Below are 14,683 nucleotides of genomic sequence, written 5' to 3' on the forward strand. Positions count from 1 at the left end.
AGTGCACCGCTAAGTATCTCCCTGTGTTACAAGAGAAAAGGTCCGTGTTGCAACAATCCTCTGATTAGTCACATGCAAAAAAAATAAATATGTGTGTATATATTGCCTCTAACTGATAAAGAGTGAAAGGAACAGGGGAAGAGAAAGAGAGGATGATACCATGTTCTGTTTGACCTGCATGGAACAGAACCTTCATTACTATCACTGGTAGCAGCTGTGTGTACCCGACTATCTCATGTCAGAATGGCTGCTGTGAAAAAGGTCTATCGACAGGACGCTGATGATCACACGCTACATAATTCATATCATCATGTGAATCATTTAAAGCTGACAAGGTTTGTTTTCCTGGTTGGATTTTCTGTGTATCTTGTGAGTGTAAAGCCTTTCAGCAGCCAAGCTTTCCGAGGTTTGCACCAACACATGAACGCACCACAGACGGAGCAGATAGCATTCCCCTTTTTTTCTTTGTTTTTATTTCCCTCAAAGTCTGACAACATTCAGGACTGCTGGAGCTTTGCTTCCAGACGCTGATCCACATCTGAGGGTGACTGCCTGATAAGTCACCTGACGCAACCTGAGGACTCCTGCCTGCTTCTCCAAAACCAGCTCCCAGCTACTGTTTGACCCAGACCTTGACCCCGCCCTGCGATGAGCAACAGTGATCTGTCGGAGGGTTAGTCGCTGGGAACTAAGCATCACATATTAAAATCCCTGCTGGGAACTTGAGAGTGAATCAGTGAATCTCTCTCCACTCCCTGATCTGCATCATCACCAGCTTCACACACCCCTGAGCGAGGCATCGAGTGAGTGCAACTGCCCCCCTCCCGAACTGTTCCTGTAAACAAGAATGCATTTTTATTCAAGTTGCTGGGTTATACAAGGGTTGCAAAGCTGAGACAATCATCCATCACGAGAAAATGATCCTCCAGTGCGCCATATTGTAGTGGAGAGACCACACAGGCAAGCCGCAACAAGACTGTCTAAAGTTTACTCTTTTGTCAGATAAGAACTCCACTCAGTTCTGTTTGCATTCTTCAGGACGGGACTTGTAAACGTTTCTATGGCAGCTCTCGCAACCCTCGGCCTGTTTGTGTGCCGTTGCACTCAACATTGTGTGCAGGAGCTGTGGGTGAAGGTGAAAGCGATTGTGTTTTTGGCCACATGCCTTCCTGAAAACACATTAGTCTTTGATTTTCAACGAGACCCTTGAAAAACAGAAGCTCCCGAGAAGAAAGAGAAAGAGGTCAGAACCCTCTGATACCCGGTCTGAGAAGGTGATATGGGTTTTGCTGCTATGAGTGAGTCATCAGCAGAGCTTTCAGAATCTGAGCTGTATGTTTGTGTTAGATTCTGTAATATTAGCAGATACGCTTGAGGAAGTGGAAGAGATTTATAGCACAACAAAGGGAAGTCAAAGACGCTCTTGTCTCTTCTTGTGTGCAGAGGATCAAAAAAGGGGCTTTATTTTTTTATGGCTAGGTCTTACACACATCCGCAGTCGGGTTTTTTTCACTATTTTCTGTCAGATATTAAACAACTTCGAGTTCCTTAGACTTTTGTTTTTGTTCCAGAAATAAAAAAAAAAGACCAAATTAGCTGAAATCCAGTTATATAAACTTTATTTCAGACCCATGTGTTTGCTCAGCCTCTGAAAGCAGAAAGAAATATGAAGCATATCAATAAATGTATGAGGTAACTGGGAATTAACATTACTTAACTGATGAACTAATCACATAAAGTCAGTGATAATTTGTTAATGGTGAGCAACGGGAACTCCTGACATCCTGCATGAATCCATCATGAGTCAGACATTAGTTAAGCATATATAATTTCTGCCCTTATTATAATGCACATTTTACTTTTTATATAACTATTCCTTACACCTAAATAAAAGGTTCAGACAGAAATATTTGTATTAAATTAATTTTATTTAATATGTAACGCATATAGCAATATAGAACACAAAGTAAAACCACCATTATTGTTTTGTGTTCGTGATCATAATGGAAGAGAATTTATATGGCTACAACTATTATTTTATTATTAAAGGTTATATGGTGTGAGACTAGAGCATCAGCATCTCAGACCAAAACAATGGGACGGACACAAAATAAAACCATCTTTGTTAGTCTGTCCAATGTTGAATTATATTTGTGAACAGATCTGCAATGTAAGCCAACATTGTTTCTGCCACTGACAGGCTCAGACTGTTATTCTCAGTGTCTGACAGCATTATGGAAAGGATCCCTACAGATACAGGTGTTCTGTTTAACCAGACAGAAGCAAAATAAAACTTTTGTTAGTCTTTCCACTGTAACAACTATCACTTTAAACTATTTTGGCTGAAATAAATCCTTAATTCACAGAGTTTGATGCAAAGTGTGTCCACTAAAAGTTGTTGTTCTTCAAAATGCAAATATGTGTTTGCTGTAGACAAACCTATTGATTCACTAATTATTGCATAAGGAAATGTGTTTGCAGTTTGGGAACAGGAAAGGAATGCAAGTGAAATGATCAGATCAAGCAGAATTGAGCAATAACAAGTGAAAGGGAGTAAAAAACGAGTGACTCCTCCTGTGCAGGTAGGCACACGCTGTACTCACCTGTAGGGCTGACTCAGGACTTCTAACAATGACAGAGGGATAAGTCTGAATATTTCATGTCCACTCAGTAAAATGCAGTCATCAGAGGCACAATTACTTTAATCACAGGTGTGATTAATGTGCAGGAATTTGTATCAGTGGGATCGGTGCAGAGGCAGACCTGAGCTTGTAAAGTAGTGCAGGACATACACGCAATGGAAGACATCCCCGCATAAATCAATGCAGTAAATATAACTGTGTAACTGTATATAGGGGCAATGCTATGGGTTAATGACGAACAACTGCAAAACAGAAGCCTAAATTTGAGCTCTGTGGACACATTTATAGTCTGAATTCATTTTTATTTTTATGAATAACCTTATAATTATTATTATTATAACAATGTTCTACAAAATGTCATATCTTTTAAGGGAAACACTTGTGGATGACAACCGGAGTGTTATTTAATGTGCTGTAGTGCTCGTAAACAGCAGCATCATATCTGCACTGCAGGACGTATCAGATCAGTATGTGTAGACTTCAGCAGGTAGCTTGTTTAGTCTTTGTTCCGCATTAGAGGCCCCAGCAATGTGAGATGGGACTTTATCTCCTGCTGCATTTCTTAATCCTTCAGACATTCAGCTGCCCAACATGAAAACAGGGGTTTTTTTTTTTACTTTCCATCTCTAAAACAGAAGTCAACATGCGCTGTAGGTCACAGTGTGATAATCCTTTTCCAAAGACAGTTTGGGCCAAAGCACTGATTTTGTTTAAGACTGAAACTGTGTCTCCCTACAGTATGCATCTGTTTTGAATGCGTGCTGTCCTAGGAAGTGTACAACTTCATATTTTTCCCTTTACTTTCTATAACGTCACTTTTTATAAAGACATCTAGGACATCAGAAAGAAACTGAAAGTGTTTGCATGCCAAGAGAATTTTTTTTACTAATATAACTAGTCTGTGACTATAAAATGAAACTTTTAATATATGCAAGTTAGTACAGTATTTTACACAGTACATCACTTGAAATGCAGCAGATGGTCAAACATTATCGTAAAAAAACATCTCTTTAATATGTCAAATCTGAATAAAGCTGAGCTCTCCATCCATATAAGGTACCTTTATTAGTCGCTGGGGGCCACTGCCTAACATCATCAGTCCAACTACCCATGCTGCAGTCAGAGTCACTGCCACTGCAGTAATGGCGACGGCACCGCTAGATGGCGGAATGTCAGATTCGTGTAAAAGCAAACTTTCATGTATAGCAAAACGTTTGCTTACACCAATCTCTGTAAGCACTGGTAAAATGGTGTAAACTACATTAAATGGGAAATAAATTAGCTGGCTAGAATATATATCGCCAGTGAGAGGGAACCATCTACCAGTTATTCCATTAGAACGACGTGCAGGTACTGGTTGTTTACCAAAGCGCACTTTAGCGATTGTGTCGGCCCATCTAATGTACAGACTGTCCCAACGTCACCAAACTACTGTTTTGTTATTGCTTTGATGTGATAGACCCTCTAGTGGCAGAACATTTAATTAGCGTACGTTTAAGGAACAAACAAATGAAACGAAAGGGAAGAAAAAATGATATTATTGTTATTTTATCAGATCATCTTATATCAAATATAGATTTTAAGTCTCCAAAGCTGATATTTGCTCTGCAAAAGTAACTGAACCTTCTGTGAATAAATTGTGCAGTACTCATAAAGTTAGAACCGCCTTCATACAAATCATATGCAGGTTGGTCTAACTGAACTGTTACACTGAGGAGTGACCATTGATTCTCTGCTGCAGTCAGTCCAAAAAGTTTTATGCCGCTAATTAACCTCATTACTTCTCCAGTTTATCTGTCTGAGTGGCGTTTCCCTTACTCCTTATCACTGCTGATAAGAGCCGTCGTAAAGAGAGAACACAAGACGTTTGTGTCTGTGTGTGTGTGTGTGTGTGTGTGTGTGTTTGCACCTGCTTCCCTGGGAGGAAACATCTGCTGCAGGGTGTCAGAGGCCACCTGTCTGACTCCGTCCTGCAGCCGCTGACCAACCAGCCCTGCAGAACCGATCTACTGTCCACACGAGCTGAAGCAGGAAGATCAGTACTGAAACAGCTGTCTCATTAGACCTGACCCCCCCTCCCCTGCCCGCCATCTGAGACGGTGCAGGTTCGCCGCCGTTTGCCCAAATGAAAGCCTGGTGTGTCGAATATGTAAGCAACAGGAAATCTTCTCTGCGTGCTGGAAGTAACACACTGACAGGGGATTCATGCCTGTAAGGAGGCTTGAAATTGAAATGGTCTGAAACATGAAAAAAGGCCAAAATAAATCCTGAAAAACACAACTCAGGAAGACTGATACTGCAAAACATTTCGGATTAATAACTTATTTGAACATTCAGCGCTATGTCAGCCATGCACAATGGCTGTAGGAATGTCAACTTCGATATCATTGCTAATGTTGGCGTGCTAAAACTAGTTCTACCCGCGTGGAAGGCGAGTAGTATTCAGTGGGTTGCAATCTCACCGCTAAAGACCACTAAAACCTATATACTTGTCCATTAATATGATGTCACCAGTGAAACAGAGTAGTCCATAGACAAAAAAGTCCATAGAAACTTGTTGAATCAGTCCTGCAGGAGAAATCACTTTGTTGTCGTCCACCTGTATGAAGTGCTTTCCATACCATCATAATCTTGCCATAATATGGCTAAATACAAACTTTTGAGTGAATGCATTGTATGTAGCAACGGTTAAACAGCTAATAGTAGTAGCAATGAACAGAAGTTGTGTATTTAGGAATATTTTATATAAAATGTGTGTTAGGAACATACCAAGCAAACCAACAAAGAGAGCAGAAGTGCATTAAACTGCAGCATGAGACAGAAAGTCTTTTTTGGGTGTATTTTGTGCCTTTATTAGAGGCAGGAGACAGAGAAAGATGACAGGAAATGAGAGGAGCAAGATGGGAATGTTGCGATTAGTCATCTTAAAACCCGCGGCCATCAGGGAGCTGCAGACAGGTTAATATGTTGAATTTGCTGTGAAATATTTTCTCCGTTGGACTCCACTGTGAGGGTAATCTGAAGCCGACCACAGCGGATGTAATTGTTTTCAGAGATGACCTCAAATTTGGATTATATTTTGCAGAAACTTGCCAATTGAACGTAATTCCTTAGAAGAAAAACAATGGCTGACTTCTTTGGGATTTTGACATTGTTATGTGTTTTCCCACATTAAGAGTGTAAATAAAAGAAAGGCTCCAGGCTCTGTGCGGACAGAGCACCTTTGTGCAGAGCGACTCGCAGGTGTCTTCCAACTCCCTTTTAATTTCAGTTTGATTTGATTTGCCATATGGTACCAATTCCAAAAATACAACTTAATAAACAAGGCAGAGTTCGGGCTAGTCAGCAGTGATTAAAGTTCTGGCGACGGTTATTAAAAAGTTGCTCATCTGTCAGGCAGATTCTGATTCTGATGAAAACCTTGTTTTTTCAAACCCAAGCTCCATGAATAACTCTGACCTTTATCTTTTAATAAAATCACTCCCTGATTTTAATATATTTCACTTATTGTATCACTTTCAGATCTCCACGGTTGAGAGGAAGTTGTGTGGCTCAGGTTCTACCCATCTGGCAACACCTGAAGTTGCTCAACGTCCTCCAGGATCCACATCTAAAGGATATACAGGTGATGCAATTGCATAGGGGCCCGCCGCAGTCCGGGGCCCGCAACGGACCACTCCGATCACGTTGCCGTGGTACGTATTTACAGTCGTACTTACTCCATGCACATTCAATAACAGTAACATGAGACACTTTTACATACAAACACTCTATTGACTCAAACCTCTCCACTACATTTATGTTGAATTAAAATGTTTCTACACATTTGTGTTTTGTTTAGGATGTTAGCAGGAAGGTGGCTAAATAACGCTCCAAAGTTGGCGATGTAAAAACTGGCATTGCCATTTTCAAAGGGATCCCTTGACGTCTGACCTCAAGATACCTGAAACACCTGAATTATACAGAAAAAATACAACTACTTTTGCAATTTCTCCCACAATTCCATTGCAAAAACAATACCTGAAGAACACTGCAACATGCATTTATGTATTTTGAATATTTCTTTTGTTCTTTTACCTGCTGGTTTAACGGCTCATAATGCAGGTTATCATAATTAAACTGATGAGCTCTTCAAATCAACATGAGAACATCGTTAGCTGCTTGTACTCTCTGTACTCATTAAAAACCTCTTACATGGAACACGCTGTGAGCTCGCCAGTTACAGCCTCAGTGTACATGCACAGTTAAAACATCAAGGATAACACAATAAAGTCACAGGATTTCTGTTGTGGTTAGATGCCGTAAAGGTCTGAGTGTAAAAGCATAAATAACAACAATAAACAGAAAGTATTCACATTATTGCTTTTTAAATATTTCACAGTCGTTGTTCAGATGTTCTTAACTTGTGTCCAGTGAAAAATGTCATTTATTATTGTATTGTGTAAATTATATTATATTATTACTTTACTAATTACTCCCTGCCAACAGTAATTAGTTACACTGCTAGTGATATTACTTTTCTGTTTGGTAATTGTGTCCCCTCTCCCCAAAATTCAGATTGACAATGATTAAAATCAAAGGTTTTGGGGTTGGGAGAGTTACTTTAAAAGTGTAATCTGATATAATTACTAATTACCTGGAAAAAACTGTAGTCAGTAATATAATCAAAGTATCACAATATTAAAATAACATAACTTGATTAGTTTCAGTTACTTTTTTCTGTAACTGTAATGAATTACATTTTTTTTGCATCCTGATTATGTAATCTGTTACTCCCCAAACCTGTGGACAAATACTCCAAACCCAGTAAAGTCCATGTGTATTTTATTTCAATAAAAGTACAGTATTAGTGGAACAGATGGATAGATGGATGGATGGATGGATAGATGGATAGACAGATGGATAGATAGATAAAGTGGGATGAAAAGTTAAAATAATAATACAGTATTTGTTATCTCAGTGTACTTCCCCCTCTGATCACATTCCTTTAACCCCTGCGGTGTATGTGGCTGCTGCTGGGCGGTCAGTAGAGGGCGCTAACAGCCGTGTTTCCTCTGCCTGCAGGTCAGTGGGGAGCAGCTCAGGTGTCCTGAACGCACCATGTCCTGCACTCTGCATGCTCTCACTCATTATTTATGACTTAGATTTACGGCGCAAACTGCGGTTTTGTTCTATTGTGTTTACATTCATCTCATAAATTACAATTCTGCATGAAACTTGCAACTGAAACATATTTTGATTCGGATTATTGAGTAAAAACGTTTTATTTCAATGTAGAGAGACACACAGTCACAATAAAATTCCATTTTAAGAGGTTAGTATTTTTTACAAAATCCAAATCCAAGCTTCTGTGTGAGAAAAGTTCCATAATAAATCCATCAGCGGTCCTCCCCTCACTCCTCCTCCCACCCCTCTCTCTGATTGGCTCTCAGCTGACAAACGGTCCACCCAGGCAGCCTCTGATTGCCCCACGCGGCTGCCAATCATCGGGGGGGCGCGCCCGACTCCGGCTTTGGGCAACAGAGACGCACCGCAGCTCCCCTTCTCTGCTGTATAGTGCGTCGAGCGGCGGAGGGAAGTGGAGTTCGCGCGTCTTGTTGTGCGTCCGTGGACCAAACAGCAGCAGCAGCAGCAGCAGCAGCGGTGCGCCTTTCCTCCTCCAGAGCCGCAGGCATCCCGGGGAGCAGCCAGCGCCGTGCATGCCTCGGACACCAGGAGGAGGCGGATACTGCTTTCTTATTCTTCATCATTATTTTGACTGACTGAGACATACATGTTTTTATTTCCCTAATGGTAACCAACACTGAGCAGCCGGAGACATGTGGAATAATCTAGGGAAAGTGCACCGCTTCTCACTAGTGTGTCTTCTCCTGACGCTGTGCGCTGAGGTGAGAACTTTATTCTGCTCATCTGCAAACGGAGAGCGTGTTTGTAAAGCTGCTCCAACTGATCAATCACACTGGAAGTTTGCTTCTTCTTTTTTTGGAGGGGGTTAAATTCCAGCCTTAATTGAATTGCCTTCTCGACTGTTGAATCATGTGATGTCGGAATTTCTAAATGTGCGCTTCCTTCTCGGAGATAAATTAAGTTTACAGGCTTCTTTTAAAAAAAACATCTGCTGTTTCATGGGCTGTGTGTTTGTGTGATAATGCTTTAATCAGCTGCCTCTTAGTGATATAAAGCTGAAAGTTCTGTTTTAAGTTTGTCTTTAACCAAACAGTTCGAGCACCGGAGGCTCTGCTCCAGGTCTGAGTGCGTTAATTGGTGTTTTAGGCTTTTGAGCAAAATAGTTTGGTTGGAATAGCTTCACATGTTTGCAACTTCACCTATTTGGACATTTCTAACCTAGAACAAGTCCCAGGAGTCAGACTGCAACCAAATCTTAAGTATTTCAGCTCTTTGAACGATGTTTCCACGTTTTTTGGAGGAAAACCCTGATTCGGACTCATCTGCAGGTCTTGTTAAGGTGGACTTCTTGTAGTGATCGGCTGCAGTCTGCAGAGTGAGCCAAATTGGAGTGCTAGGTCGCGTTATCCAGCCCTGAAGTTCAGCTGTGCCAAAATGTACAGAAGTGTTGCTGCAGAGTGAGTGTAGTGCAGAAAATACGCGCAGGTTGTTGCTTTCTCCTCAAATCTGTGCAAATCTTCACCTGATTCCAACAGAAATGTAATATTTAAATTTACTTTCGATGAATAAAGTGACGTTTTCTTGAGCAGGTCGTTGTTGCCATTTGACACATAACCATTTAAACACTTTAATAACCTGCATTAGACACTGACAGACACGAGTTTAATCGCCTTTGGATAAAACTGAGATCTTAATGACCTTTTAAAGGTTGAAAGATTGACAATATTACCACCTCTTGCAGACCCTTTTCAACCCTTTCCACCCTCTCATGCTCCCCTCAGGTGTCTCAGTCCACGGGTTACTTCGAGCTGCAGTTGATTTCGGTGGAAAACCCCAAAGGTCAGCTCCAGAACGGCGACTGCTGCGACGCAGAGAAGAGCGCGGCGGAGGGCCACTGCGGCGCGGACGAGTGCGACACCTACTTCAAAGTGTGTTTAAAGGAATACCAAGCGGAGGTCATGACCACTGGATCGTGCACCTACGGCTCGGAAACTACTAAAGTTATCGGTGGAAATACTTTTCAGTTCAAGGGCGGCCAGAAAACCGGACAGAACCGGAACAACGATGCCGGGAAGGTCATCATTCCCTTCCAGTTCGCGTGGCCGGTAAGTGGATCCCGGTGTCGCTTTGTGTAGGTCGAGACTTGACAGTTTTGTATAAAAATACGTAGAAATTCCATGGCTTGCTGTTGTTAAAAGTTGGATTTCTGAGGAAAGTTTGCGTAAAAGTTTCAAAATATTCACCTGGATGTATCATCAGAACTCAGGCTGTGACCAAAGATAATAAAACACGAGCTTGTGTCCAAAAATGTAGAATTATAAAAGGGAGTCTGGATGTTTTGGTGGTGAATCATGAAGCAAACATAATCAGTCATTCCAGCTTGTACAAAGTGTAATTTGGCACATTTTGGCACCGTTTTCTGCAGCGTCTCTCGTTGCTGTCTGAGAGTCTGCGTGCCGCTCATTCTTCCCTCTGTGAACTTTTAGCGTCTCAACATCACCAAACATCTCTTTAGGGACCACACATTCCTCTATTGGAGCTTTTTTCACTCAATGTGTGCGTGTTTCTGATGGAGCGAGAACCCCGAGCGCGCATGACGCATGCCTTTTACGCACAGCGGCGGTGCGGTTGTGTCTCGGTTTGATGAGTTACCAAACGAGCCGCTGTTTGTGTGGCTTCAGTTACAGTGTGTGGAGAGGGGGGCGCAGTGTTTGAAGGGTGGAAAATAAGGATTTCCAAGCCAGTGTTGATTAAGAAGTGGCAGGTAACTTATTATCTAATCTAAACAGAGCGGAGGAGCCAATCAAAACCTGCTCCCGCGCCTTATTTGGAGAGCCAGCGTGGGAAACAGGAACGGCGCTGGCAATCAGAGCTTTATGAAAGCTTCTGTTGGGCTAAAGGAGCCGCTGTTACACTCAGAGATCTGTATCAGGGAGCTTTAATGGCGAGAGTGACGTCCTGTGGAGGAAACGCCACAGGTTTGATTCCCACAACAGCTGAGTGAGCTGTCAAAATAAGAGCCCTCAGTCATCATGAGTCATGAAAGAGTGATGGACATAATGGAAGTAGAAATTGATCATGAGAATATTGGCTTGTGCTGAAGTGATAGTGCTTTAACCAACTAATCAATCAATAGAAAAGTAGTTTAATTTACTTAAATCAGTCCCATTGCGAGAACTTCCATCTTACCAAGCAATTTTAAACTTTTATTGAGTTGTAAAAGTGAGATTTTAAAGTATTTTGAGATTGAAGAAGCTTGCTTAAAGGATTTTTTACCCTTTTCTCATTTTTCTTGATTGCCCTGCAGCAGTCGATCTAAATGTGTTGTTGTTTCCAGATACAGACACTCATTTTTGGAGAAAATATCTTGAATTAAGTTCATTTTTATTGGAAACATACTAAAATAATCTCACTGCATGCACTTTACCCCAAAACCCCTGGTTCTAGCTTCTCCAATTTAAGGATTTAGAAAACCCCCAGTGTTGGGAATCAGTGAACATATGGATATAAAACACGTTCATTCATTCAGCTCATTCCAGACATACTTGCTGTGAAAAAGCAGAAACCCTGTCTGTGTGCTCATGTCAGATTCATACATATCGTACATATCGGGTGCTTTGTGTGTTCGGCTGGCTCCGTGACCTCTCCATTCATCACTCCCCATGGTCAGCTGTCAGCGGAGGGGAAGATGGAAGTAGTAAGTTGGGGCCCTGCGGGCGGATACGGTTACCACTAAGTTGTGTGTGACACAGGCGGTGGATATCAGTGTCACCAACTACTCAAACAAGTGAAGATCCCCGGTCAATCTGGGCCGGGGGATGCCTTTACCTCGCCGCCTCTCAGGTTCACGCTCTATCCGTTATTGGGTCATTGTCTCACTCGGCGTGTGTGGGGTCAGTATTTTCCACTATCCGCCTGGGAGGGGGTGCAGGAGTGTGTGTGTGTCTGCGTGTGTGTGTGTGTGTGTGGATGTGAGGGGGGCACAAAGGAAGGAGGGTATCAGTGTTCAGCAGCTCCTTTTGATGAGGCTGTCAAGGTCAAAGCATTTTAAAAATGTCATCACACTTAATGTTTTTTAATCTACTCCAGACAAACTCATAAAGTTTTCACTGGTTGTTTGAACTGCTTGTTTAAAGGGTTGCAACTAATGATCTTTTTCATGATTCATTGATTAGTCGTTTGATCCAGAAAATGGGGAAAAAACCCTGGGTACAACCTCAGATGTCTTATTTTCTCCACAACCCAAAGATATTCAGTTTGCTGTCACAGACGACCAAAGAAACCAGAAAATACTCACATTTGAGAAGTTGAAATCAGAGAATTTGGACAAAAAAATGAATAATTGATTATCAAAACAGTTGGTGGTGGTGTAATAGCTGACAACTAATTGATTTATTGTTGCAGCTCTAGTTGTACGTATAATATCTGTGGGGTGAGCTGTGCACTGAAGACCAACACCACTGCATTAAAGAACACCTGCTGAGGGCCTTTGGGTCAATTAATTTATCTGTTGCCATGATTGTCCATCACTAGTATCTGCTTTTGCCAATACACAGCCCCTTTAGTTAGTCAGTTGAATTGAGTAATCATATTGCAGTTGTACCATTGTTGTATCTACTGTATCTAATGCGTGCCTGTCGATCCTGGAAGTGGGATTGCTCTTCAGTTCGTCCTCAAGTGTCTCCAGGATGTTGTTCAATGTGCAGATTGCAGTTTAGCTCAGGGCCTTGGTGCACACTGTTCAGGGGGAGTATCCACCTTTCTGTATATATAGGTTTAATATGGAGATCTTTAGCTTGAATTTTTGCAAATATGGCGTCATTTTGTCATGGAGAATGAGAGTCTATCGAACAAGTCAACATAAAATTACTCTGTGTGAAAATAACATTGGAACCGATAATTATGTCAACATCAGAACAATACTCTTTTTGCACTTTGTTTAATTAATAATGAACGAGTCATCTTTGGAGAGCTTCACTTTGTCTCTCCGTCTCCTCGTCTGCCTCAGACTGTAGTTCGCACTGTGGCGTGCTGCTGGCCGACAGACAGCGCTGACAGTCGCTAACTGAGTGTGTTTGTGCGAGGCCGTGGCCTGTAGCCTCTGGTGCTGCTATAGTGGACTCCTTCGGTCAGCCCCAGTATCTGGGCCACTGGTCCTGACATGAATTAGCCGCTGAAAAAAAATAAAAAAAGAAGAAGGACATTGTTCTGCCCTCTGCTTTGCCGATCATTTCCCCTTCATGTTAACCCCTCCGGCTGTTTGGGTCTTTAGTGACATCTTTTTTTCATGAAAGGGACGGAGGGGGGAGGATGGGAGGCATGATGGGGAAGAGAGAGGAAGCAGCCCCCCACCCTCACCCCACCCCCTTAAAAAAAAAAACCCTCCTCGCAGCTTCCTTGTGAGTTTTCGGTCACGAGGGAGGTATATTTTTAGGATGCCGAATCTTAAAATGTTGCTTTTTTTTTTTTTTTTTACAGTTGTGAGTCGAGCAAAAACAAGCATTTACTTCTTCTCCTCTTCCTTCTCTGCTGCCCCCCTCTCACCCAAACCTCCCCTCACATCGCCCCATCTCCCTCTCTCTCCCTCTCTCCTTATGGGGTATTTTTAGAGCTGCTGTCCTCCCCTCACCCCTCTGTGAGTAAATCAAGGATCAAGGGTGCGTACTCCTTCAGTTTCATGGCCCGTTTTTTTTTTTTTTTTTAACCCTCCCCTCTGCCCCCGCTCTCCCCCCTCAGCCTGGCAGATCTGAGAGGACAGAGGTGGAACAGCTGTTGTTTAGAAACCTCCCTCTCCTAGAATAAATGTTTTAGTGAAATAGCATTAGGAAAACAGGCTATGATTACAGCGAGCATAAGATCACCTCGCTCGGAGGAGTATCAGTGAGCAATCACAAAGTGCAATGTTGGATGACGGCGAGTCCTCGTCGTCGTCTTCTTCGGTTGTTTTCCTCAATGCCGTCACTGCCGGTGGTTGGCTTGTTTGGCTCGTTTGGCTCATTTGCCGAGTGCGTCTCTGGCACGCTCAGCTGCTCTTCCATCAGGAGCTCTTCTCAGTTTGGGGATGCTTTCATAGCTGATTAGTTTTGGGAAAAGAGGAGGAGGGTGTGACGATGGCGGTGTAGGATTGGTGTGGTTGCATGGGTGCTAAAATCTGGCAGAATGAAAAACCATTAGTCCATTAAAATGTTCAAAGCTTTTTCACTTGGATTTATATGTGTACACTAGTATTTTTGGCAGGAAAGCCTTGCTTTGTATCCGTTTTATCCACTAAATAGTTACAAGATTTGTGTAAAATGTTGTTAATAACGATACAAAGGGCTATAAAATTATCCCTGCCTTTTAAATTAATGCTAAAACTGTTAATGTCATGCATTTATCATCTTCCAGCGTCCCTGTGAGGTTGGGGGTGTGTTCAGGAAGCTGAGAGAGATGCTGTGGTGTAATTGAGGTGTGGAGATGATCCTGCAAAATGTAGAAAGACTGAAATGTCACACTCTTTATGCTTACATGTGCAAAAGAGTTGTGTAACAAAGGTAAAAAAAAATGCTTGCAAAGCTGTTAAGAACTATGAAGTAAAACCCTGATACCCAGTTTAATGAAATCTGCTCTAATTCATCTGCTTCTTCGCAGGAGTCTAAAATCTGCATGCAGCTTGCTAATTAGCATTAGCTAGCGGGCTATATTGCATACAAAGCGAGAGCACAAATTGACGTGTGGTTTAAGTCACAGTTTATAGGTTCAGGCTACATTGCAGGGCTGTGATGTTACAGGGACTGAGATTAAGACGGATGCACATCCAACTGTTCTGCTTGCATTAAAAAAAGACACACATACTTTTCTGTTGATAGATTGATTTTATTTATACAGACAAAAAGAACAGAAATCCAAAAGATAACATATGAAGGTGAAAATGC

At 42.0% G+C, this 14,683-nt stretch overlaps 1 protein-coding gene and 1 long non-coding RNA gene across 2 annotated transcripts in view; both read left to right on the top strand.

The window, feature by feature from the left end:
* The first annotated feature begins 1,131 nt into the window (after positions 1 to 1,131).
* Positions 1,132 to 7,655, top strand: LOC127356295 (uncharacterized). Its single transcript, XR_007881965.1, has 3 exons — positions 1,132 to 1,243; positions 6,165 to 6,337; positions 6,484 to 7,655. It is a non-coding gene; the product is annotated as an uncharacterized LOC127356295 (long non-coding RNA).
* A 520-nt stretch (positions 7,656 to 8,175) lies between these two features.
* Positions 8,176 to 14,683, top strand: part of LOC127356139 (protein jagged-2) — a 56,333-nt gene continuing 49,825 nt past the window's right edge. Inside the window, exons 1-2 of the mRNA XM_051387665.1 lie at positions 8,176 to 8,530; positions 9,551 to 9,874. Coding sequence (XP_051243625.1) covers positions 8,462 to 8,530; positions 9,551 to 9,874 — 393 coding nt within the window. The 5' untranslated portion in view covers positions 8,176 to 8,461. The remainder of the gene's footprint in view (positions 8,531 to 9,550; positions 9,875 to 14,683) is intronic.

Source organism: Dicentrarchus labrax, unplaced genomic scaffold (assembly GCF_905237075.1).
Source record: "Dicentrarchus labrax unplaced genomic scaffold, dlabrax2021, whole genome shotgun sequence".
In the NCBI taxonomy this organism is placed as follows: Eukaryota; Metazoa; Chordata; class Actinopteri; family Moronidae; genus Dicentrarchus; species Dicentrarchus labrax.